Source organism: Thalassophryne amazonica, chromosome 10 (genome assembly GCF_902500255.1).
Source record: "Thalassophryne amazonica chromosome 10, fThaAma1.1, whole genome shotgun sequence".
Taxonomy (NCBI): domain Eukaryota; kingdom Metazoa; phylum Chordata; class Actinopteri; order Batrachoidiformes; family Batrachoididae; genus Thalassophryne; species Thalassophryne amazonica.
The window spans coordinates 95,463,224-95,486,908 of NC_047112.1; the positions used below are offsets into that span (position 1 = coordinate 95,463,224).

Consider the following 23,685-nt stretch of genomic DNA (forward strand, 5'->3'; position numbering starts at 1 on the left):
CTGTAATTTCCGACTGTACTGAATGCAGCAGCAGCACTCACAAACAGCTTCTGCACTGTGTGAAAACATTCAGCATTCAAAAAGTAAAGGCCTGGTCCCACTGGCGTTTAGGAAGATTTGCGTATGGATTGTACACAAAATTGGCTCATATTCACTAAACAGCCACAATATCCGTGAAACATGCTTGTATGAGTCGGCCGACACCCGCACACATCCACAATTATCCACAGAGGCACGTTTGTCCGTTGCCAGGATTTTTGAGCTGCAGAAAACTTTGGTTGCGGATGACATCCGCCTTACATACTCAGTACATACTCAAGCTATGCGCTGTATATCCGCCGTTATCCACTGATATCCGCAACTGGCGGGGATTTGCGGCTTGGCAGTGGACTGGGACAGTGTGTAAAATGGATATATTGCGTGCCTATCATGTCTACATCACAAACTAAAATAAGTTGTAGCGAATGCATACAGAGTGGCCTGTTACGGTTTGGGCGTGAATGGACGATGAACCCAGAAGCAGGGAGCAGAGTGTAAGATGTCAGACACGGATTTATTACAACAGAGGATGGTTCAGAGTGTCCAGAATGTGTAATGCTGCCTAGCCGTGTGGAGACCGGCCTGCACAGCGGTGGAAACAGGAGAACCGCAGCCCAGAGAACTTCAGTCCTGGTGAATTGATCCAGAGCCAGGTGGCCGCCTGCAAGCTGTCGACGCCGTCTGGAGGAGACACACAGGTGAGTGATTACTGAGCTTAATTGGTTCTTCCAGAAAATAATCACAGTCAATATGTAACTGTTTGTCTTAGCTGAATCCAGGCGCTGAAGAGAGTTGAAGCTGAAAAAAGGCTGTGTCAAAACACTGCTAGGAAAAATCTCTAAGTTGCAGATCAAAAATAGCTGAGAGCTAATCAAAAGCTTAGGAGCTTCGGACAAGAAAAAGGCCAGTTACCATGGGAGGTTAGCTGAGTTTCTGGTGAGGATGAAGAGCTGGGGTTGATATACAGGTGCTGATGGAATGTGGAACAGGTGTGTCGATCAGCTTGATGCGCCCCACCTGTGCAGAGGAGCCCCAGGCGACCTACCAGGATGACCAGGGATGGGCCCGGTAGAAGTCCCGGATGAGGGAAGGGCCCAAAATAAGCCCCCGCCTGACCCAGGAGCGTTCTTCAGGGCCGGAGCCCTTCCAATCCACCAAATACTGGAAGCCCCAGCCCCGACAACGTACATCCAAGATCTGTCGGACGGTCCAGGCGGGATGACCATCCACCATCCGGGCAGGGGGTGACGGCGGAGCTGGAGGGCACAAGGGACTGGAATGAACCGGCTTCAGTATGGAAACATGGAAGAATAGAACATGGCCAATAGTCGGGGGCCGATGCCGGTCAGCATGGCCCTGCGTCTGGGTACAGGTCTTCAGCATGGCAGAGCGGGCGGTTTTCCACACCCGATGGCATCTCCTGAGGTGGAGCTGCACAGACGGAACGGAGACCTCAGCCTCCTGAGAAGGAAAGAGAGGCGGTTGATAACCCAGGGAGGCCTTGAAGGGCGAGAATCCTGTAGCAGAAGAGACTTGGGAGTTGTGTGCCTACTCCACCCAAGGTATGTGTTGACTCCAGTCCGACGGGTAGGTGACGGAGACGCACCGTAGGGTGATCTCAAGGTCTTTGTTGGTCCGCTCTGTCTGCCCGTTGGTCTGAGGATGAAACCTGGAAGACAGGCTGACCGAGGCCCCGAGAGCAGTGCCAAAGTGCCGCCAGACTTGTGACGTGAACTGAGGTCCTCAGACAGATACGATGTCCTGGGGTATGCCATGCAGCCGGACGACATGGAGGACGAGAAGGTTGGTGGTCTCCTGGGTGGCAGGTACTTTGGCAGGGGCACGAAGTGGGCTACCTTGGAGAACCGATCCACGATTGTGAGGAGAACTGAATTGCCCTGGGATTGAGGAAGTCCTGAGATGACGTCCATCCCGAGGTGTGACCACAGACCGCCCGGAATCTTGAGAGGCTGCAGGAGTTCGACAGGAGGTTGGTGGGAGGACTTCCCTTGGGCACAGACTGAGCAGGCTTGGATGAACTCCTTTACATCAGCTTGTACCGTGGGCCACCAGAAACGATGATGGAGTTCCAGTGTACGGGTGACCCCGGGATGTCATGACAGCTTGGACGAGTGGCAGAATTGGATGACTTGAGATCGAACCTCAGGTGGAACAAAAAACCGACCGGGCGCCCCCCCCCCCCGGGTCCAGATGGTGGGTGAGGGTTTCCTGGACAGCTCGCTCAACATCCCAGGTCAGTGCCCCCACAACCATGGCACAAGGAAGGATGGTCTCGGAAGTCTGAGACGGATCTTTGGAAGGAGAAAACTGGCGAGACAGTGCGTCAGGTTTGAGGTTCTTACTGCCTGGGCGGTAGGAGATGGAGAAGTTAAACCTTCCAAAAAACAGGGACCACTTGGCTTGCCAGGCATTCAGTCGTTTGGCGGTCTGTATGTACTCTAGATTGCGATGGTCTGTCCAAACGATGAACGGAACTGCGGCCCCCTCCAGCCGGTGTTTCCACTCGGCTAGCACTTCTTTAACTGCTTGGCGTTTCCGGTTACCCACGTCATAGTTCTTTTCAGCGGGGGTAAGGCGCCATGAGACATAAGCGCACGGGTGTACCCTATTGTCCTTCTCAGACCTTTGAGACAGTACTGCTCCCAGTCTGAGTCTGAGCGTCGACCTCGACTATGAGCTGATGGTCCGGGTCAGGTTGGGTGAGGATTGGTGCCGTGGTGATTCATTCTTTTAGAATGGAGAAGGTGGCGTCAGCCTGGGGAGTCCACTGAAAGGCGGTTTTTGAGGAAGTAAGTGTGGTGAGAGGAGCAGCGATCTGACTAAACCTGCGAATAAAGCATCGGTAGAAGCCCAGGAACTGCTGTAATTGTTTTACTGAAGATGGTACTGGCCAATCAGTGACGGCTTTGACCTTGGCTGGGTCCGGTCTGACCTGATTGTGGGAGATGATGAAACCCAGAAAGGACACAGTGTCGAGATTAAAACCACATTTTTCAGCCTTGACGAACAACCTATTCTCTAGCAGCCGTTGGAGAAAGAGACACACATGTTTGACATGAGCTAGAGGATCCAAGGAAAATATCAAGATGTCATCTAGATAGACAAAAACAAACCTATTTAAAAAGTCCCGCAGGACATCATTAACCAGCGCCTGGAATATGGCTGGTGTGTTGGTGAGGCCAAAGGGCATGGCTAGATATTCAAAATGCCCCAGTGGGGTGTTGAAGGCTCTTTTCCACTCATCCCCCTCGCGAACATGCACCAGGTGATAGGCATTGCGAAGGTCCAGTTTGGTGAATATGGTCGCCCCATGCAAGGAACTAAACGCCGAATCGAGAAGGGGCAATGGGTACTTGTTGCGGACTGTAGTGGCGTTTAGTCCCCGAAAATCGATGCAGGGGCGAAGGGTACCGTCCTTCTTTCCAACAAAAAACAAGCCTGCCTCCAAGGGGGACAAAGAGGGCCAGATCAATCCCGCCGCCAGAGAGTCCCGGATATAGGTCTCGATTGACTCTCATTCCAAGTGGGAGAGGTTGTACAATCTCCCAGACGGGAGAGGAGCGCCAGGAAGCAAGTCAATGGCACAAGTGCTAAGGCTGTGTCTCTTAGCACTACAATAGAGACTTTCCCCATATGCCAGTCTCCGTCTATGTTCTTCCAGGGCAATCTGGCCTTGCTAAGCTGCATAGGTTCACCAGCAGGGAGAGCTGGCGTATCTGAGGAGGGCTCGATGGAGCTTGGAAGAGGCTGTCCTGGTGTGTGTCAAGGTGAGAGGAGAGCAGAATAGTCCCAGTCAGCCCGACAGCCCTTCTCCCGGTGCCGCTCCCTCATGCGGTTATCCAGCCTAATGATTAAAGAAATAAGTGAGTCCAGATCCCTCAGCTTGTCCCAGATGGCCAGTTCATCTTTCAACGCTTCATTTAGGCTGTTAATGAACACACTCTGTAGTGCCGCGCTGTTCCAGTCTGCCTCTGCCGACAACACGCAGAAATCCACCGCGTATTCAGCAGCGCTGCGCAAACCCTGTTTCAGATTTAATAACCGTTGGGACACGGAATCCCTCCAAACAGGATGACCGAATACTAAATTGAATCCCCTGGAGAACGCTGCGAAAGAACTATGAAGTGGGGAGTCGTTACTCCAGAGCGCGGTCACCCAGGCGCGTGTCTCCCCAGAGTAGGGTGATTCTTAGACTACGGGCACTTATTATGTCCTTTGATCATATTGTATGAAAAACAGAAAAAAGGGGAAATTTCACACTTTTATAGTTATCTTTACAATGAAAGTGTGTTAAGAAATTTGTTCTAATAGTCTATGATGACTTTTTCACCTTTTTTCAGCATCATTATATGCAAATATTCCGTTTTGTGCTTGTCTTACACCCAGACTTTTGATCTTTAATGATAAAAATGAATGGTAAGGAAACATTTTTTCTAATGTTTTAAAATATCTCTGAATAAAATATCAGTAAAATAATCAAAACATAATTGGGGTATTCAATGTCATACAACTGTTGTGATTTTTTTAAACAAAATGTAGTTGTCCCACACTATTGCCGTAATTTCCACCACAACACTGTAATGTCCTTTTAAACAGTTTGTATGAAAGATTGTTTGGGTAGTTTCTATGGAGATAAACAGTGACATCAGAGCACATGTATATAGCGCCAAATCACAACAAACAGTTGCCCCAAGGCACTTTATATTGTAAGGCAATGGTGTGGTGGAAATTACATTTACAAGGCCAATAGTGCCCGTAGTTAAAGAATCACCCAGTAAACTAATGATGTACGCCACTTTGCTTCTGTCGGAGCTGTATTGTGTATTGTAATGGCGGTTCAGTTACTCGCAAATCAACACCACCTCCTAACTGAACATCACTTTAATTTTCACGACAAATGAACCCCCACTCCTCATCTAATACCGCCGTACCAATTCCTCAAAACAAAATAGGCGTTAAGTATTTATGAATGGCTATATAAAAGTGAATTGGTCAACTGTTGGTGACTCTTCATTACACATATAAATAGCATCTGCAAATGAGTTATAATGCAAATTTATCTATCACTTTAGTTGAGCTCACACCAAACAGCTTTACTAACAGCTTGTAAAGGCTTTATAATAGTTTTTTTAAGCTTACTAATGTGTTGATAAGCATTTATAAATGGACATATAAAAGTGAATTGGTCAACTGTTGATGAGTCTCAGTATAATATGTAATTAGCATCTACAAACGAGTTAAAAATGTCAATTTTATTTAATTTTCACTTTAGTTAAGCTCACACCAAAAAAATAAAAGTATCAGCTTGGGACTCCAACGAGGGCGGTCGCATCTCCTCCACTCTCCCTTATCTCTGCTGTCTGCTTTAACCTTCACCAGACTGTGAATTCCTCAAATTATATTGGATACTGGTTCTATTGGACTACTTTTGGATTAATCATGGAATTGATCAGCTCGTCTCTGAATGCTATTGACACCATCTTTTCCACAAGAAGATCAGGACCGGGGATCCTACCTGCCCAGATGGAACGTATCCTGCCAGCTATGTTCTCGACTCCTGGGGGTCTTGGCGTATTGCATGCTTGGCGTCTTTCCCCGTTGAGGACGTCGAGGATTTATTCATATTTGGTCTTATGGTAGCAGAGCTGGTACTTTCTGGCTTATGTGCTGCCCTGATCTATCGGAAAATTGGCAAGACGGCGACATCAAGAACCACGGCCCCTCGCTTGTCCATCATGATTAACGAGGTGGGCAAGGCGTTGCATTCTCAGACTGCGATGACTCTTGAACTCAGACACAAATTGGATGACATCTTGGAGCAGATGCGTGCCTTGCAGATGAAGTTGAAGATTTCAGAGGCCGGGGAATATTCTTAATTCATAATTGGGATTTGGTTGTTCAAGTGGAACTGTAAAAAGTGTTTTTCACTGCTCAGACCACAACACGGCAGGCTTATCAAGCCTGAAGGACAAATTGCCCGACTGTCTTTCCTCCAGAGGAATGTCTTCAGGACTTGGTGATTATTTGGCTGTTTTCTTATCTCAACCCACAAAGACAATAAACTGTTTTTCATAAGACTGAAGCATGCTCCACTCTCTCTCCTCACCCCCCCCCCCCCCCCACACACACACACACACCCCATCACACACACCCCACTCCGGCTTCTGCTCACGTCACCCCCCTTCCCTTCTGCGGGGGTGGTGCGGTTTTAGCTGCAGCAGGTCCCTGTCCCCGACCCCCAAGTTGACGGTGGCGCAACTCAGGGTTGCTGCGTGACCTTCACCCACTTGCTTGAATTCGGATAAAGGACTTCTTCAAATTTAGTGCACATAAACAATGTCAAATGTGTATGTGCTGTCCTTAATTCTGATGTGTGCCATTATTATGGTAAACAAGTAATAATTGTGGTCTAATTGCTGTCTGAGGTAACTGGAGTGTAAACATAATTTCTCCACTGTGAGATCAATAAAGTATATCTCATCTCAATACTTTACTAACAGCTTGTAAAGGCTTTATAATAGTATTTTTAAGTTTACTAACGTGTTGATAAGCTTTTATAAATGGACATATAAAAGTGAATTGTCAACTGTTGGTGACTCTGAGTATAATATGTAATTAGCATCTACATATGAGTTAAAAATGCAAATTTAACCATCACTTTAGTTAATCTCACGTCAAATACTTTACTAACAACTTTTAAAGGCTTTATAATAGTATTTTTAAGTTTACTATTGCGTTTTAAAAAGGATCACTTTGCACCATCTGTCATGTTTACTTATCATGTTACTGGATAACATACATATGCCGGAATCCAGTAGATGTTGACCTTGTTTGACTTTTACTTTGGAGACCAAACATTCAACACAGTCGAAACTAACTATTCCATTTATTAATCCTATTAGCTCATTCAGTAATTTGCCTTACTGTTTTACCAAAATTGGAGCAACTTTCACTTTTCAACAAACTGAAATTGACATTTGTCACCATTTTTTACCTTTTTACCCGTATCTCCATAACATTCAGCAATGATAGACCAATCTTTATGTTCAGACAAATAACATAGTATACCTTTAAATATGATTGGAACATTTTTTGATTTTGACCCTGAATAAATCTCATTGATGCCTGTAGGTCATTAGAGGTCAGCTCCAGGATGCCTTAGCATCTGGAATTAAACAGTAGTTAATTTTGAATAGTTGAATAGTTAATTTTGTGCCAAAGTTGGTGCTGTTATGACAAAATGAACAACAGGTTTGCTGTGCCGCCTCTCTAATATGACTGTCTGATCATATTTATCATGGTTGTATAAATGATACCTGTGAATTCATTGATCAGGAGCATTCCACTCTGTTTGGAATCTTTTTTCAAATCTTAGCTGATGTAATTCAGCCTTTGAGGTGAAACTACTTATGGGGAATTTCTGTGATATTGTGGATATTTCTTTTAGTAACAGACATCATAACTCCACAGTTACAGTATTTCTCTTTCAGGGTGAGCATTATGTTGCTTGCGATGCTCAGTACGCTGTTGAGCTGCATTTGAGTCTTGGCTGGATGAAGTCTTGCTTACGAATTGCGAAGGATAACAAAGGGGTTTAAAGCTTGAGGCTTTTCCTCCTGCTGTCTCGGGAGACGGCCTACATAATGCCAGGATTTGTCTAAGGTGTCACGTTGTGGACAGTATGTGGGGTGAGAGGATCGAGTGTGCAGTTTCACTGTAGGCGATGAAGTCTTGCTGTTGAATGATGGTGTCTGTCTTTGTGAATTAATGTTAGAGGACCACATATGTTTGGCCCACACTGAGCAAATGAAGCACAGCTGTCATAGTATTTTCAAGCAAAATCAAGTTCAATTCTTGTTCTTTCTTCTTTTCATTTTTTGTTTATATTACTCAAAATTGCAAGAATGCCTCAGCGGGCTTTAGTCTCTGAACAACATGACTTCCTTTGTTCTTGGACTGTTGTGTTGGATGAGGAGATCTCCTGCAGACAGACATGCCAAACTGACAATTACAGAGAAATAGAATAGTAAAAAACTACAAAAGGGCAATTTCATGGTGACTGATGTTACATTCAGAGAGGAAGCAGCCTTTTTGAAGTGACCAGGACTTACAACATACAGCCCCTAAGTGTTCTTAACTTGTGGAAGACATAATAGGAACAAGGTCTACTTGTTAGGGGAAGGAAACTTTGTTGGTGCTTGGTTCAAGTTAGTGGTACCCAGTACTATGGGCATGGCTATTGTTACAAAAAAGGCAGCCATTAAGAACATTTATAAACTTTATTGCAACTTTGCTTCAAACTATACTTTTTATTCTAGGATATAAGCTTGCAAGCAACTGTCATTCTGCTGCTCCTTGCCATGTTATAAATCAAATCAAATCAAATCAATTTTATTTATATAGCGCCAAATCACAACAACAGTTGCCCCAAGGCGCTTTTCTTTTTTCTTTTATTTTAAGCTGCGAGATTGTGAGTTATACCACAGAGTCAGGTACTTCTGATTTAAGGCTCTCTTTTTCAGGGGAGCTACAGCATCCAAAGTTGTGCTCAATGAGGATGTAAAACTATTGACGAGCTAATCTATCTCACTCACAGAGTTTAGGTAGCTACTCTGCACTGTGTTGGTATATGGCATTGGAGAACATAACAAAGAAGGAATCATATCCTTAAACCTAGTTACAACGCTTTCCGAAAGACTTCTACTGTAATGAAACTTATTCCCCACTGCTGGGTAGTCCATTAAAGTAAATGTAAATGTTATTAAGAAATGATCAGACAGAAGGGGGTTTTCAGGGAATACTGTTAAGTCTTCAATTTCCATACCATAAGTCAAAACAAGATCTAAAGTATGATTAAAGTGGTGGGTGGACTGATTTACATTTTGAGCAAAGCCAGTAGAGTCTAATAATAGATTAAATGCAGTGTTGAGGCTGTCATTCTCAGCATCTATGTGGATGTTAAAATCGCCCACTATAATTATCTTATCTGAGCTAAGCACTAAGTCAGACAAAAGGTCTGAAAATTCACAGAGAAACTCACAGTAACGACCAGGTGGACGATAGATAACAACAAATAAAACTGGTTTTTGGGACTTCCAATTTGGATGGATAAGACTAAGAGTCAAGCTTTCAAATGAATTAAAGCTCTGTCTGGGTTTTTGATTAATTAATAAGCTGGAGTGGAAGATTGCTGCTAATCCTCCCCCTCGGCCTGTGCTACGAGCATTCTGACAGTTAGTGTGACGCGGGGGTGTTGACTCATTTAAACTAACATATTCATCCTGCTGTAACCAGGTTTCTGTAAGGCAGAATAAATCAATATTTTGATCAATTATTATATCATTTACTAACAGGGACTTAGAAGAGAGAGACCTAATGTTTAATAGACCACATTTAAATGTTTTAGTCTGTGGTGCAGTTGAAGGTGCTATATTATTTTTTCTTTTTGAATTTTTATGCTTAAATAGATTTTTACTGGTTGTTGGTGGTCTGGGAGCAGGCACCGTCTCTACGGGGATGGGGTATTGGGGGGATGGCAGGGGCAGAGAAGCTGTAGAGAGGTGTGTAAGACTACAACTCTGCTTCCTGGTCCCAACCCTGGGTAGTCACGGTTTGGAGGGTTTAATAAAATTGGCCAGATTTCTAGAAATGAGAGCTGCTCCATCCAAAGTGGGATGGATGCCGTCTCTCCTAACAAGACCAGGTTTTCCCCAGAAGCTTTGCCAATTATCTATGAAGCCCACCTCATTTTTTGGACACCACTCAGACAGCCATCAATTCAAGGAGAACATGCGGCTAAACATGTCACTCCCGGTCCGATTGGGGAGGGGCCCAGAGAAAACTACAGAGTCCGACATTGTTTTTGCAAAGTTACACACCGATTCAATGTTAATTTTAGTGACCTCTGATTGGCGTAACTGGGTGTCATTACTGCCGATGTGAATTACAATCTTACCGAATTTACTCTTAGCCTTAGCCAGCAGTTTCAAATTTCCTTCAGTGTCGCCTGCTCTGGCCCCCGGAAGACAATTGACTATGGTTGCTGGTATTGCTAGCTTCACATTTCTCAAAACAGAGTCGCCAATAACCAGAGTTTGTTTCTCGGCGGGTGTGTCGCAGAGTGGGGAAAAATGGTTAGGGATGTGAACGGGTTGGTGGTGTACAGGGGGCTTGTGTTTAGGACTATGCTTCCTCCTCACAGTCACCCAGCTGGCCTGCTTTGCCAGCTGCTCGGGAGCCGCTGGGGGACAGCTAACGGCGGCTAAGCTACCTTGGTCCGCACCGACTACAGGGGCCTGGCTAGCTGTAGGATTTTCCAAGGTGCGGAGCCGAGTCTCCAATTCGCCCAGCCTGGCCTCCAAAGCTACGAATAAGCTACACTTATTACAAGTACCATTACTGCTAAAGGAGGCTGAGGAATAACTAAACATTTCACACCCAGAGCAGAGAAGTGCAGGAGAGACAGGAGAAGCCACATGCTAAACAGGGTAAGAGCTAGTAGCTGCGCTAAGCTAGCGGATTCCTAAAAACACACAAAGTGAATAATGTGCAAATAATTTCGAGGTGAATTCAGCAGAGGGAGTGCTTTAGTTAAGGCACGTGAAGATTACACTGTGAAACAAATCGTTATCTAGATCAATCTAACTACGCAGATTAAACAGCTAACAGATACAGCAAAACACCACTGTACTCCGGAACAGGAAGTGATACAATACCGCAGTGAGAGCCAACCACCAGTAGAGGCCAGTGAGGCACATCCAATGTGACGTCACTCACATTGGATGTGCCTCACTGATTCCTTTGATTGGAATCAAAGGAATAAACTGAATGATTACATACTTGAGCGCCTTGGGGCAACTGTTTGTTGTGATTTGGCGCTATATAAGAAAAAAGTTGATTGATTGATTGATTATGTGTGACTGACATTACGCGACTGACATTACAGTATGTCACTCTATATTTAAAGTTACAAAAAACACATTTCTGCTGATAAAACAATGTACTTTAACTGGCAATTGCCATATTCTATAATTTGACAGCTTAATAATACGAGTGAAGCATCACGCAGTGGCATGAAGCTTGCTTATGGTACAGGGAGTCCTACGAGGTCTGTGAGAAAAGTAATGGTCCTTTTTATTATTTTTTTAACTATATGGATTTCATTCATATGTTTTTACGTCAGCCAAGCTTGGACCCTCGTGCGCATGCGTGAGTTTTTCCACGCCTGTCGGTGACGTCATTCGCCTGTGAGCACACCTTGTGGAAGGAGTGGTCCTGCCCCCTCATCGGATTTTCATTGTCTGGAAATGGCGGAATGATTTGGAGTTTTTTTCCATCAGAATTTTTTCAGAAGCTGTTAGAGACTGGCACCTGGAAACCATTCGAAATTTAAAATTTATCTGGCTTTCGGTGAAAATTTTACGGGCTTAACAGAGAATAAGGACTGCTACTGTTGCTTTAAGGATGGCCCAGAATGGCGCTCGGCGCGCCACGCTCCGAGCTGCGATGACGAGGCAGAAAACACCAGATCATTTCTAAACGGATGACTGTGTGGAGCCGGGACTGTCGTGTGCACTTTCTCTGGTTATCACAAGAGCTGGACATCAGCCATTTTCCGTCAGATTTCACTTTTAACTAGAGATTTTGTCATGGAAAGCCGCGCAGAGGCTTTGTGCGTAACGACCGATTCGCTGGTCGAGCGAGACAACGGAACACCTCCGTTTCGGCGTGTCAGAGAACAAGTTTGGACATGCCCAGCTCTCCACAATTTCTCTGATACTTACTGGACTGGTAAGCATTGAAAGTCGAGATAGGCATAGGTAAAATAGGATAGGATAGGTAAAATTTTCACCGAAAGCCAGATAAATTTTTCGAATGGTTTCCAGGTGCCAGTCTCTAACAGCTTCTGAAAAAAATTCTGATGGAAAAAACTCCAAATCATTCCGCCATTTCCAGACAATGAAAATCCGACAAGGGGGCGGGACCACTCGTTCCACAAGGCGTGCTCACAGGCGAATGACGTCATCGACAGGTGTGGAAAAACTCACGCATGCGCACGAGGGTTCAAGCTTGGCTGACGTAAAAACATATGAATGAAATCCATATAGTTTAAAAAAAATAAAAAAGACCGTTACTTTTCTCACAGACCTCGTAAACAGGAAGTGCCAAATTTTGAATCCACAGTAAAGCTGGAAATGTTCAAACGTCAAACAATTCCTGGATTGACAGACGAGATCCCATGGAATCTCGCGGGAGCTCATTGGCAAACTCACACTCAAAAAGGAAGTGCCAAATTTTCAGTCACAGTGAAACAGGAAATGTCAAATGTTGAGCACTTCCTGACATGGGTGGAGCTAGAGTGGAGGCCAGGGTTTCACTGGACTCCCCTGAAATTTGATTGGACACAGATGATTGACATATCACGGCACCGCACCTCTGGTTGAAAGAGCTGCATTTTGAAATTAGTGAGTGACATTGACTGCTAGGTTCCTCCTGTCCAGTCGTTTGTGCTGTGTACCCCAAAACGTTCTGATCCACCTTAGTAGAAGAAGAAAATGTTTGCCTCAGATTTGAACTGAACACGTCTTTTGAACTATGGACTTCTAATCACACCAAACTTATATTGGTGAGTAAACGTCCATATTTTATGCCAGAAATGAGGTCCAGGTTGTTAAAAGCAGCATTTCTCCTAAAATTCACGGGGTCTTATATATACACATGTTTAAGATAACAGACAGCACCTGGTTCATGCTCTGTTGGCTTATTAGTGCAGCAGCAGATAACTGAAACAATCCTTCAAATGGTGATACAAGCATCAAATTCAGCACAAATACAGCTTAGACACTACACTTTAAAAAAAACCTGACTAGCTACTTGAATTTTCAGTAAGCGGCCAGGTAGGGGTCTATTGAAGAATTACACAGGGGGTCAAAATTTTAAAATGCTCCAATCATATTGAAAATTACATCACATTACTTGTCTGATTATAAAGACTCCAAAAAAGGTATAGTTTGGGCTATCTATGACTGAATGTTATGGGGTGTTGTGGTAAAAACAACAAAAATGGTGACAAAGGTCAATTTCAGTTTGTAGAGGGGTCAAAAGGTAAAGAGTTACTCCAATTTTGGTAAAAAGTGATGCAAATAATTGGTTGAGTTAATAGGATTAATAAATGGAATAGTTTTGGCAGTGTTGAATGCTTGGTGTTGGAGAAAGTGTAGTGACACGGACCCACAACAGGGGGCGCAAATGAACGGTCAATAGATGAGCCAAAAGGTAACAATTTAATGTTGTGAATGTGCACAACGATGATACAGACAATCACAGAATCTGATAGCAGTCAATACACCAAGGTGACGTGTGGGCAGGCTCGAGGATAGAAGACGTCTGTCCTGAGAAGAGCCGGGACCACACGATTTCCACCGGCACAGAACCTGGTGAATACTGGAGCCGCCAAGTCCCGAATTCCCAGGTGATCACCGTCCCCGACTGTCGGATCTGGTACTGCTGGCGAGGAGCACAAACAGTGAGATGTGGGTGTGTGCACACCCAGTAACAAAAACAGTCAGAAGGTGGAAAGTCACCTCCACCTCTAATCACACACTCGTGCAGCTCCTGTTACACCACTTATCTGGTTTGGGTGTGAAGCGAAGCCGTCGCTGTTCACACCAAACGCCAATCCAGCAGATAAGGCACACCACAGGAAAGCAGCTGCAAAAAGAGTTCAGACTATGACAGTTTTAGATACAGCAGAAAATATTACCTTCACAGGTGGATGATATCTCGGCAACGAGGTGGAGATGACGTCCGGTCTTTATGGAGTGAGATGATGTAGTGTAGATGGGTGACAGCTGTCAAGAGATAATGAGTGACAGCTGTCACCCCCGGCTGTGTCCATGGCGGCAGCGCCCTCTAGTGCCTGAAGCCCGCACTTCAGGCAGGGCGCCCTCTGGTGGTGGGCCAGCAGTACCTTCTCTTCTGGCGGCCCACACAACACTTGGTCTCCAAAGTAAAGGTTAAACAAGGTCAATGTGCATTGGATTCTGTGACATGTGACATATGTTACCCTGTAACATGAACTAAATGACACATGATGCAAACTGTTACTTTTTAAAACCTGATTAACTCAACCAATAATTTGTATTATTTTAACCAAAATTGGAGCAACTTTAACTCAAAATAAAGTCTAAAGGACCTAAATGACATGGTGAGATGCTGACGAGCTTTGCATATGCATATTAGGCCAAACCAGGTGCAGTGCTGGCAACCAATTTCTCAATTCAACTGAGGCGTGCAATGTTCTCATTAACACAAAACAATGCAGATCTTATGCAGAGGATGAAAAATCAGTTTATGCAATAGATATAAAATAAGCCCAAATTATTCACATTTTGATGGGAGAAAAACATGAAAAACTAAACCTGCTTTGATATGGTATAGCTAACCTTCACCACATCATTGTAACTGAAATTACTTTCTTTCTGCACAAGTGAAGATTTGCTCTTACAATTTCAAACACTATTTTCCCCAATTTCTAAAAAGGTTTTTTTTGGCCTGTGCGCTTCTACAACATGGAATTGCCCAGAACAGTGTGTTTGTGTGACTGTATTTACTTTTTTTGTTTTACTTTAGAGATGAAGTTCACCCAAACATGAACATAGAGGATTAAATCTCATATTTGTGTCTTGAAGAGATCTCAGTAATAATCCTGTGTGTGTGTGTGCTCGCGTATTAATGGTTTTAATATCAAATTAAAGCTCGGCTTCAAACAGTAATGAAACATTTCTGCATGTGTCTTTAGTATTAAGGGAACATACATGACATCACAATTGCCAAATTGCAAAAACATCATGACAAAATGCTTGTTTCATGTCATTACTATGTTTTGAACCAGTGCAACAAGACCTGAAAACTGATTTTAGTGGAACCTTTTTGACATGAACAATTTTGTTTCTATTTTTTGAAAAACACAGTGGATTTCAGTACTCATGATTGATTTACGCAGTTTTTTTTTGAGCTGACCATCCTTGGCCTTAGTAATAGTAGAATGAACACAAGCTTGTAACAACATGCGCTGCCAAACACTCTGTCACACTCTGTCCAAACTACTCTGTGGAAATTGAATGATCTCCATATAATGGAAACAACTACTCTTCAACAATAGGGACTGTTGTGTGGATGCAGCTAGCAGAGGCGTGAAGAAAAACATCAGGCTTCAATCTGCGAGTAGCTGTTGTATGTAACAGCTGTGACTGGGCCCCGCGTCACTGTCTGAGTGCTGTCTGGCACTTTTAGTGCGAGGATTCATAAACTAGGGACACAGCTATACAGTTTGAAGGAAGTGTGTAATTACAGTTTTACTGACGAGCGCTATGATTGAGATTTAGTATTTTTTTTCCCATAATTTTTAATAAACTCCACACAGATGTTATTGTGCTGTATAGTATTACACAAGACACGTCTGGAGGACATTCACTTATTTTTTTCTTCTACATGTGCCAAACTTTGAATAGCATTACGGCTGCCAGTTTTTCTGTTTAAATGTGGTTTTTGATGTTCCGTGAGAGACCAAGTTTGAAATTTACCCATGTTACTCATTTAAATAAATAAAATAAAGTGTGGGAGAATTTTATACATTTTATTAAAGTATTACATCAAAGAAACAGACATTTTAGAGTAACAAAACACTTCTTACTTTGTACAGCTCCAAATTAAAAGTTGGGATGATATGGAGAATGCAAATCAACACCCACACTTGACTGTATGTGTGTGTGTGTGTGTGTGTGTGTGTGTATACACATACATGCATACAGACATAAGTGTGTATACTCGTATATACGTACGTATGTGTACACTTTAAAAATGGAACTGCTGAGAAAAATTAATGTAACAATTTGTGTATATTTTTTAAAAGTTATTTTAACTTTCGACGGAATTAATGCCACAAGACTTCTCTAGTTAAGTTGAAATAACTTTAGTTAAGTTGAAATGTCAAAGAAATCGATGCAAATTGTTGCATCACTTTTTCTTGTTGAGACAGCGGTTCATTCTTTAGAGTGTAGAGTTGTGTTAGGGAGGGTATCCAGCATAAAACTTGTTCCAAATCAACATGCACAGCCACCTCAGATCTGCTGTGGTGACCCCCAGTGAAACACGGGAGAAGCCAAAGGGACTGACTTCATATATATAGCTGTGTTCAAAAGTTTACATACCCTGGCAGAATTTTTGCTTTTTTGGCCATTTTTAAGAGAATATGAATGACAACACAAAACCTTTTTTCACTCATGGTTAGTGGTTGGGTGAAGCCATTTATTATCTTTTTACATCAAAATGACAAGAAAACTACCCAAATGTCCCTGATCAAAAATTTACACACCCCTGTTCTTAATACTGTGTGTTGCCCCCTTTAACATCAATGGCAGCTTGGAGTCTTTTGCGGTAGTTGTGGACGAGGCTCTCTGATGGTGAAGCTGCCACTGAATATGTCTTGGACTTTATTTACATTAATTACAAAGAAATACAAACAGTATGGCACTCTATGGTAAATCTGCATGGAGTAGACAGTTCTCAAAAACTGAGTGACTGTGCAAGACGTAGAAGAGTGAGGAAAGCCACCAAGACACCCAGACAACCCAGAAGAAGTTATAGGCTTACGTGGCTGTGATTGGAGAAATTATGCAAAGTGCAAGCTTTGCATTTTGTATCACCAGTTATCCATCTTCATGATGAAGTGGTATAGAGGAGGATCTTCTTAAAAAGAAGACCTGAAAGTTTAGCTACAAATTGCCAGAAGGTACATCTGAGATGCAAGCCTGGATTTGATTTGTTTTGGTGAAAGAAAATCCTTCTCTGCTCTACTCCACTATGAAGCTAAGAGTAGTGATGCAAAATGTAAAGCTTGCACTGTGCACAATTTCTCCAATCACAACCACAGAAGCCCATAACTTCTCCTGGGTTGTCTGGATGTCTTGGTGGATTTCCTCACTCTTCTCCTTCTTGCACAGTCACTCAGTTTTTGAGAACTGTCTACTTCATGCAGATTTACCATAAAGTGCCATATTGTTTGTATTTCTTTGTAATTAAAGTCCAAGACATATTCAGTGGCAGCTTTACCATCAGAGAGCCTCGTCCAAAACTACCACAAAAGACTCTAAGCTGTCGTTGATGTTAAAGGGGTAATACACAGTATTAAGAAAGGGGGTATGTAAACTTTGGGTAGTTCTCTTGTCATTTTGATGTAAAAAGAGGAAACACAGTTGTTTGACAATAAATGGCTTCATCCAACCACTAAACATGAGTGGAAAAAAAAGCTGTTTCTAGGACTGCCCCCTTCTGGACAGAGACCTCTGATGTTGTGCCTGGAATCTGCTGGAGCTACTCTTCCAATCGGGTGTTACAACTCCTAGTACTAATATTACCATTGGGACCACTTTACCTTCCACATCTGCTCCAGTTGCTCCTTTAACCCTGGGTACTTCTTGATTTTCTCGTGCTGCACTGATTACCTCCTTACACCAGTTATGCGCATGCTCCACATTTTCTTCTCCATTTGTTGTGGAAGTGTTACAGCTCCACATACAGGCCTGACAGATACACTATACTGTTTTCAGTGGATTTATGTGTACGCAGATATTTCTTGAAACAGTGCCATGTTTACAGAACACTATTTGAAAACAACAGGAAAAAGATACCCGTTTCCTTGTGGAGAAGGCCTTGGTTTGTAGTTTTACATAAGATGTAAAGCTGAAGTTGCAGGAAATGGCTTCCATTTGTATTTGAAAAACAAATGCTGGAGCTTCTCTCTGATTAAGTGTGTGGGTGGGGGGGGTGGTTAAAAATAATCAATGATTGGTTGAAGAGGTTAGGGTTAGTCACTGTAGATTCTTACAAACATACCCAAACAATACGTCAGACTTCACTCAGGTATTTTCATCTGCAAGATACTGAATAAAAGATCTATGTTCTTAAAAGGTAAATACAGAAATACAGAATAAATCTGTTTTGACCTCCTACGAAATGAGTTTGAACAGAAATTAGCTTTTGGGAAGAGCAAAAGAAATTCGACAACACAGATGCCCTTGTATGTGGACATAAGGTCTCAGGAGGTTAAAGACTATTCTTAGAGCTGGTTTGGTGAAATGAACCAGCTGTCTTTGTATTTTCTCTTCACACAATTGCTGCAGTGAAATTGGGTGCCCTCTTGCTGTGTGTGATGATGTGCGTTTAGAAGTCCCACAATAGATAAGTGGAAATGGTTCTCACAGATGTTCTTCAATCTTTGGTACAGGTGAGAGGACATTCAAGTGTGACCACTGTGATGCCACCTTCAAGAGGAAGGACACACTGAATGTCCACATCCAGGTGGTGCATGACGGTCATAAGAAGTATAAGTGTGACCTGTGTGAGAAGGCTTTTGTCACACCTTCTGTCCTCAAGAGCCACAAGAAGGTAAATGGGGGGATACAAGCCAGACAAACACAATCATAGCCAGCGATTACATGTCTGACCATGATTGTCACAAAGAACAGTTTAGAAAAAGTAATAATTTGGTTTATAAGGAATACACGTGTTTCGATTCTACCCCTCCATATCTCTGCATGAGCCAATTTGTAACTGTATCATGAATTTGTGAGGTTAATTGGCATTTATAGTTATGATTAGTTTCATTTCTTTGTTGATCTAACCATGATTTTTTTTTTAAGTAATGTGGTTAAATCTTCATCTTTCAAGCTCCTCACTTCTGAGTCTGTGCAAAATTTAGGTCTGAAACTGTGACATTTCATGGACTTACTGTAGTGTTCAGAATAACAGTAGTGCTATGTGACTAAAAAGATTAATCCAGGTTTTGAGTATATTTCTTATTGTTACATGGGAAACAAGGTACCAGTAGATTCTCACAAATCCAACAAGACCAAGCATTCATGATATGCACACTCTTAAGGTTATGAAATTGGGCTATTAGTAAAAAAAAAAAAAGTAGAAAAGGGGGTGTTCACAATAATAGTAGTGTGGCATTCAGTCAGTGAGTTTGTCAGTTTTGTGGAACAAACAGGTGTGAATCAGGTGTCCCCTATTTAAGGATGAAGCCAGCACCTGTTGAACATGCTTTTCTCTTTGAAAGCCTGAGGAAAATGGGACGTTCAAGACATTGTTCAGAAGAACAGCATAGTTTGATTAATGAATGAATGAATGAATGAATTTATTTGGCACACAAATTCAACAGTAACAAAAAACTGATACACATGACAATTCCACCGTGACATATGTGACCAAAAGGGGGTGAGCAGAAGCAAAGCTTATAAACGCCCACCCCTTATATACATACAAACATACATATATATACTCATTACCAACCCCCAGAGCAAGCACAAAGGTGACAGTGGTAAGGAAAAACTCCCTCTGATGTATTGAGGAAGAAACCTCAAGCAGACCAGACTCTAAGGGGTGACCCTCTGCTTGGGCCATGCTACATATACATTTAGCACAACACAAACTCAAGTCCCGTCATCATAAACATATCTAGTGTAGATACATACATACTCATACCTACATACACACATACCTATATACATATGCAATGCGTGTGATTTTATACTACATATTTACAAGATAGAAAAACAAAGTGCACACAACTAAACAATGATCAACAAAACACCCTAACCCTCAACACCCTTCCTCCTCCTTATACCTAGAAAAAACCATGTACCTATACCACTGCTTAAACTGGTTCATGTTTGGACATTGCTTGAGCTCCACCCTCAATCTGTTCCACATCCTCACTCCACAAACAGAAATACAAAAACCTTTTAATGTTGTACGTGCCCACTGATGTTTTAAGTTAAACTCCCCCCTCAGATTATAATCCCCTACTCTATTAAAGAACATGTTTTTAATATTTCCAGGAAGTAAATTGTTTATTGCTTTATACACGATTTGTACTGATTGAAAATGAACCAGATCGGTAAATTTTAAAATTTTTGATTTTAAGAATAGTGAATTTGTGTGGTCTCTATAACCAGTATTATGAATTATTCTTATAGCTCTTTTCTGCAGTATGAATAATGGTTGTGTTGTACATTTATAATTATTGCCCCAGACCTCTGCACAGTAGTGTAAATATGGTAAGATCAGTGAGCAGTAGAGAATGCTGAGTGAGTTGTGGTCCAGAATGTATTTAACTTTGTTCAGAACTGAAATGCTTCTTGACAGTTTGCTCTGTATATGTTTTATGAGACTTCCAGTTTATTTTATCATCAATTATCACCTCAAGAAACTTAGTTTCATATACTCTTTCAATATCCACCCCCTGTACTTGGAAATGTACTTGTATGTCTTTATTACAATTGCCAAATAACATATATTTTGTTTTACTTAAGTTTAATGATAATTTATTTCTGTCAAACCACATTTTCAGCTTTCCCATTTCTGTAGTGATGTTCCTTAGTAGTTTCTGCAAATCCCCCCCAGAACAAAAATACTTGTCATTTGCAAATAATACTCATTTTAATATCTTGGACACAGTAGAAATATCATTTATATAAAGTAAAAAGTGTTTTGGACCCAATACTGACCCCTGTGGGACACCACAAGCAATGTCCAAGCATGATGATGTATATTCCCATACTTCACAAATTTTCTGTTACTCAAATAACTTCTCACCCAGTGCAACACTAATCCCCTGATCCCATACCGTTCACGTTTATTGATTAATATATCATGATTGATAGTGTTGAAAGCTTTTTTTAAGGTCTATGAATATTCCAGCTGAATGTAATTTATGATCTATGGCATTTGTGATCTCCTCAACTGATTATATTAATGCCAGTGATGTTGAACTATTTACTCTAAATCCATATTGACTGTCAATAAGTAATTCATGTTTGTTTATAAATTTATCTAATCTATTGTTGAATAATTTTTCTAATATTTTGGAAAATGTTGTGTGTGGGCCGCTGAAGAGGAGGTACTGCTGGCCCATCACCACCAGAGGGCGCCCTGCCTGGAGTGCGGGCTCCAGGCACCAGAGGGCGCCGCCGCCTGATGAGAGCAGCCAGGGTGACAGCTGTCACCCATTACTGGACACAGCTGACTTCACTCAGTACGGAGGTATATCAGCAGGACAGCGTCTCCACCTCAGTGCTGAGATATCACCTTGAGTCTAAGGTAATCACCTCTGCAACATATACTTTGTGACGACACTTTATAAACTTTTCAGGACAGCGGAAGGCCAAGTGTTTGGATAAGTACTCACCTTTCCTGCTTCAGTGTGACAAGAGGTGGAGGCGGCTTTGCCCCTCTCATCTACCGGGTGCGGTCGCATCCCAACCTGTGTGTTTGTGTTCTTTCCCGCCAGCAGTACCGGATCCGACGAGCGGAGGCAGTGGCCACCTGGGAATTCGGGACTTGGCGGTTCCAGTACTTCGGGGTTTCGGTGGCAGAGGAGATCTGGGTGGTTCCGGTTCAACTAGGACGGACGTCTCCTACCTTCGGGCCTGCCCACAAGACACCAGCAGATTTCGGCTTACACCTCCAAATCGCTAATTGTTGTATCAGTTGTGCTATTTTCACAACAGTAAAACTTGTTCTTACTTTTCTCCATTGTCCGTTCATTGCGCCCCCTGTTGTGGGTCCGTGTACCTACACTTTCACAACAGGATATCTCGGCCAGCGTCATGGATCCCGAGGGGCGTCAACCGGCTGTTGAACGGCCACTGGAAGACCAAGACGTGGCGGAGGCTTCGGGAGGGGTAATCGGTGAGTTGCAGCGGATCCTCACCGCTTTCACCTCTCGGATCGATTTAATGACCGAGCAACACGTTCTCCTAAACCGCAGGGTGGAGGCTCTCGCCGCACAAGTGGAGGCACGCCCTTCGGGCGCCGCTGCGGCTCTCCCTCCCGAGGACCCTGCGCGCGAAAGTAACGTTCCACTGGTCGTTCAACGGTCCCTCCCTCCGTCCCCAGAAGCATACATAAGCCCTCCAGAACCGTACGGAGGCTGTGTGGAGACATGCGCGGACTTTCTTATGCAGTGTTCGCTCGTCTTCGCTCAGCGTCCCGTGATGTACGCGACGGATGCTAGCAAAGTAGCTTATGTAATAAACCTGCTTCGCGGGGAGGCACGCGCTTGGGCTACAGCGCTCTGGGAGCAGAACTCTCGGCTCCTTCATACATACGATGGGTTTGTACGGGAGCTCAGAACGGTGTTCGACCATCCCAACAGAGGAGAGTCCGCTTCAACCGCACTACTGTCCATGCGACAGGGACGTCGGAGCGCAGCTGCCTATGCAGTCGCCTTCCGCATCGCGGCGGCGAGATCCGGCTGGAATAGCACTGCCCTCCGCGCTGCCTTTGTAAACGGACTGTCTCTGGTCCTAAAAGAGCACCTGGTGGCTAAGGACGAACCGCGAGATTTAGATGGGCTCATTGATCTAGTCATACGACTCGACAACCGGTTAGAAGAACGCCGTCGGGAACGAGGCGAAGGGCGTGGCCAGGCACGCGTCGTCCCTCTCCCTTCCGGGTCCGAACGAGCTCCGCCCTCCCCACGCTCCTCTGTTCCTGCGCTCCGTGCGCTTACGGCTCCCCCTGCTGACGAAGCTATGGACACGAGCAGGGCAACATTTAGGGCACCTGGAGCACAAAGGAGGCGGGCCCACGGAGCTTGTTATGTTTGTGGCTCGAGTGAGCATATGGCAAACGACTGCCCCGAGCGGTTAAACTCCAACGCCCGCCCTTAGAGACTGGGCCAGGGGTGGGCCAAAACATTCACGTGGGACACACCCACATTGCTACACGACTCCCAGTCACAATCCTGTATGAGGATTCAACCCTGAAGGCCCCAGCACTGGTGGACACGGGCTCTGAGGGGAATCTGCTTGACAGCAGATGGGCCAGGGAGATAGGGCTCCCTCTGGTGGCTCTTACCTCGCCTGTGCAGGTTCGAGCACTAGATGGCTCCCTACTCCCACCAATCACGCATAAGACACCTCCAGTAACTCTGGTGGTGTCAGGTAACCACCGGGAGGTGATCGAGTTCTTCGTGACTCAGGCCACCTCCCGTGTGGTTTTAGGGTTTCCATGGATGCTTAAGCACAATCCCCGGATTGATTGGCCGTCCGGGGTAGTGGTGCAGTGGAGCGAAACCTGCCATCGGGAGTGTCTTGGTTCCTCGGTTCCTCCCGGCTCCCAAGCTAAGGAGGAGGTCCGAGTCCCGCCCAATCTGAAGGCGGTGCCAGCGGAGTACCATGACCTCGCTGACGTGTTCAGCAAGGATCTGGCTCTCACGCTTCCTCCCCACCGCCCGTACGATTGTGCCATTGATTTGGTTCCAGGCAGTGAGTTCCCGTCCAGTAGGCTGTACAACCTCTCACGGCCGGAACGCGAATCAATGGAGACCTACATCCGGGACTCATTAGCCGCCGGGTTGATCCGGAATTCCACCTCACCGATGGGCGCAGGTTTCTTTTTTGTGGGTAAAAAAGATGGCGGACTTCGTCCATGCATTGATTACAGGGGGTTGAACGAGATCACGGTCCGCAACCGATACCCGTTGCCCTTGTTGGATTCAGTGTTCACCCCCTTGCATGGAGCCAAGATTTTCACCAAGCTGGATCTTAGGAATGCGTA

The 23,685-nt window shown here is 44.0% G+C and overlaps 1 protein-coding gene across 1 annotated transcript in view; it reads left to right on the plus strand.

Moving 5' to 3' along the window:
• Positions 1-23,685, plus strand: part of prdm5 (PR domain containing 5) — a 236,592-nt gene that overhangs the window by 61,516 nt on the left and 151,391 nt on the right. The window contains exon 12 of the mRNA XM_034180554.1: positions 18,347-18,507. Coding sequence (XP_034036445.1) covers positions 18,347-18,507 — 161 coding nt within the window. The remainder of the gene's footprint in view (positions 1-18,346; positions 18,508-23,685) is intronic.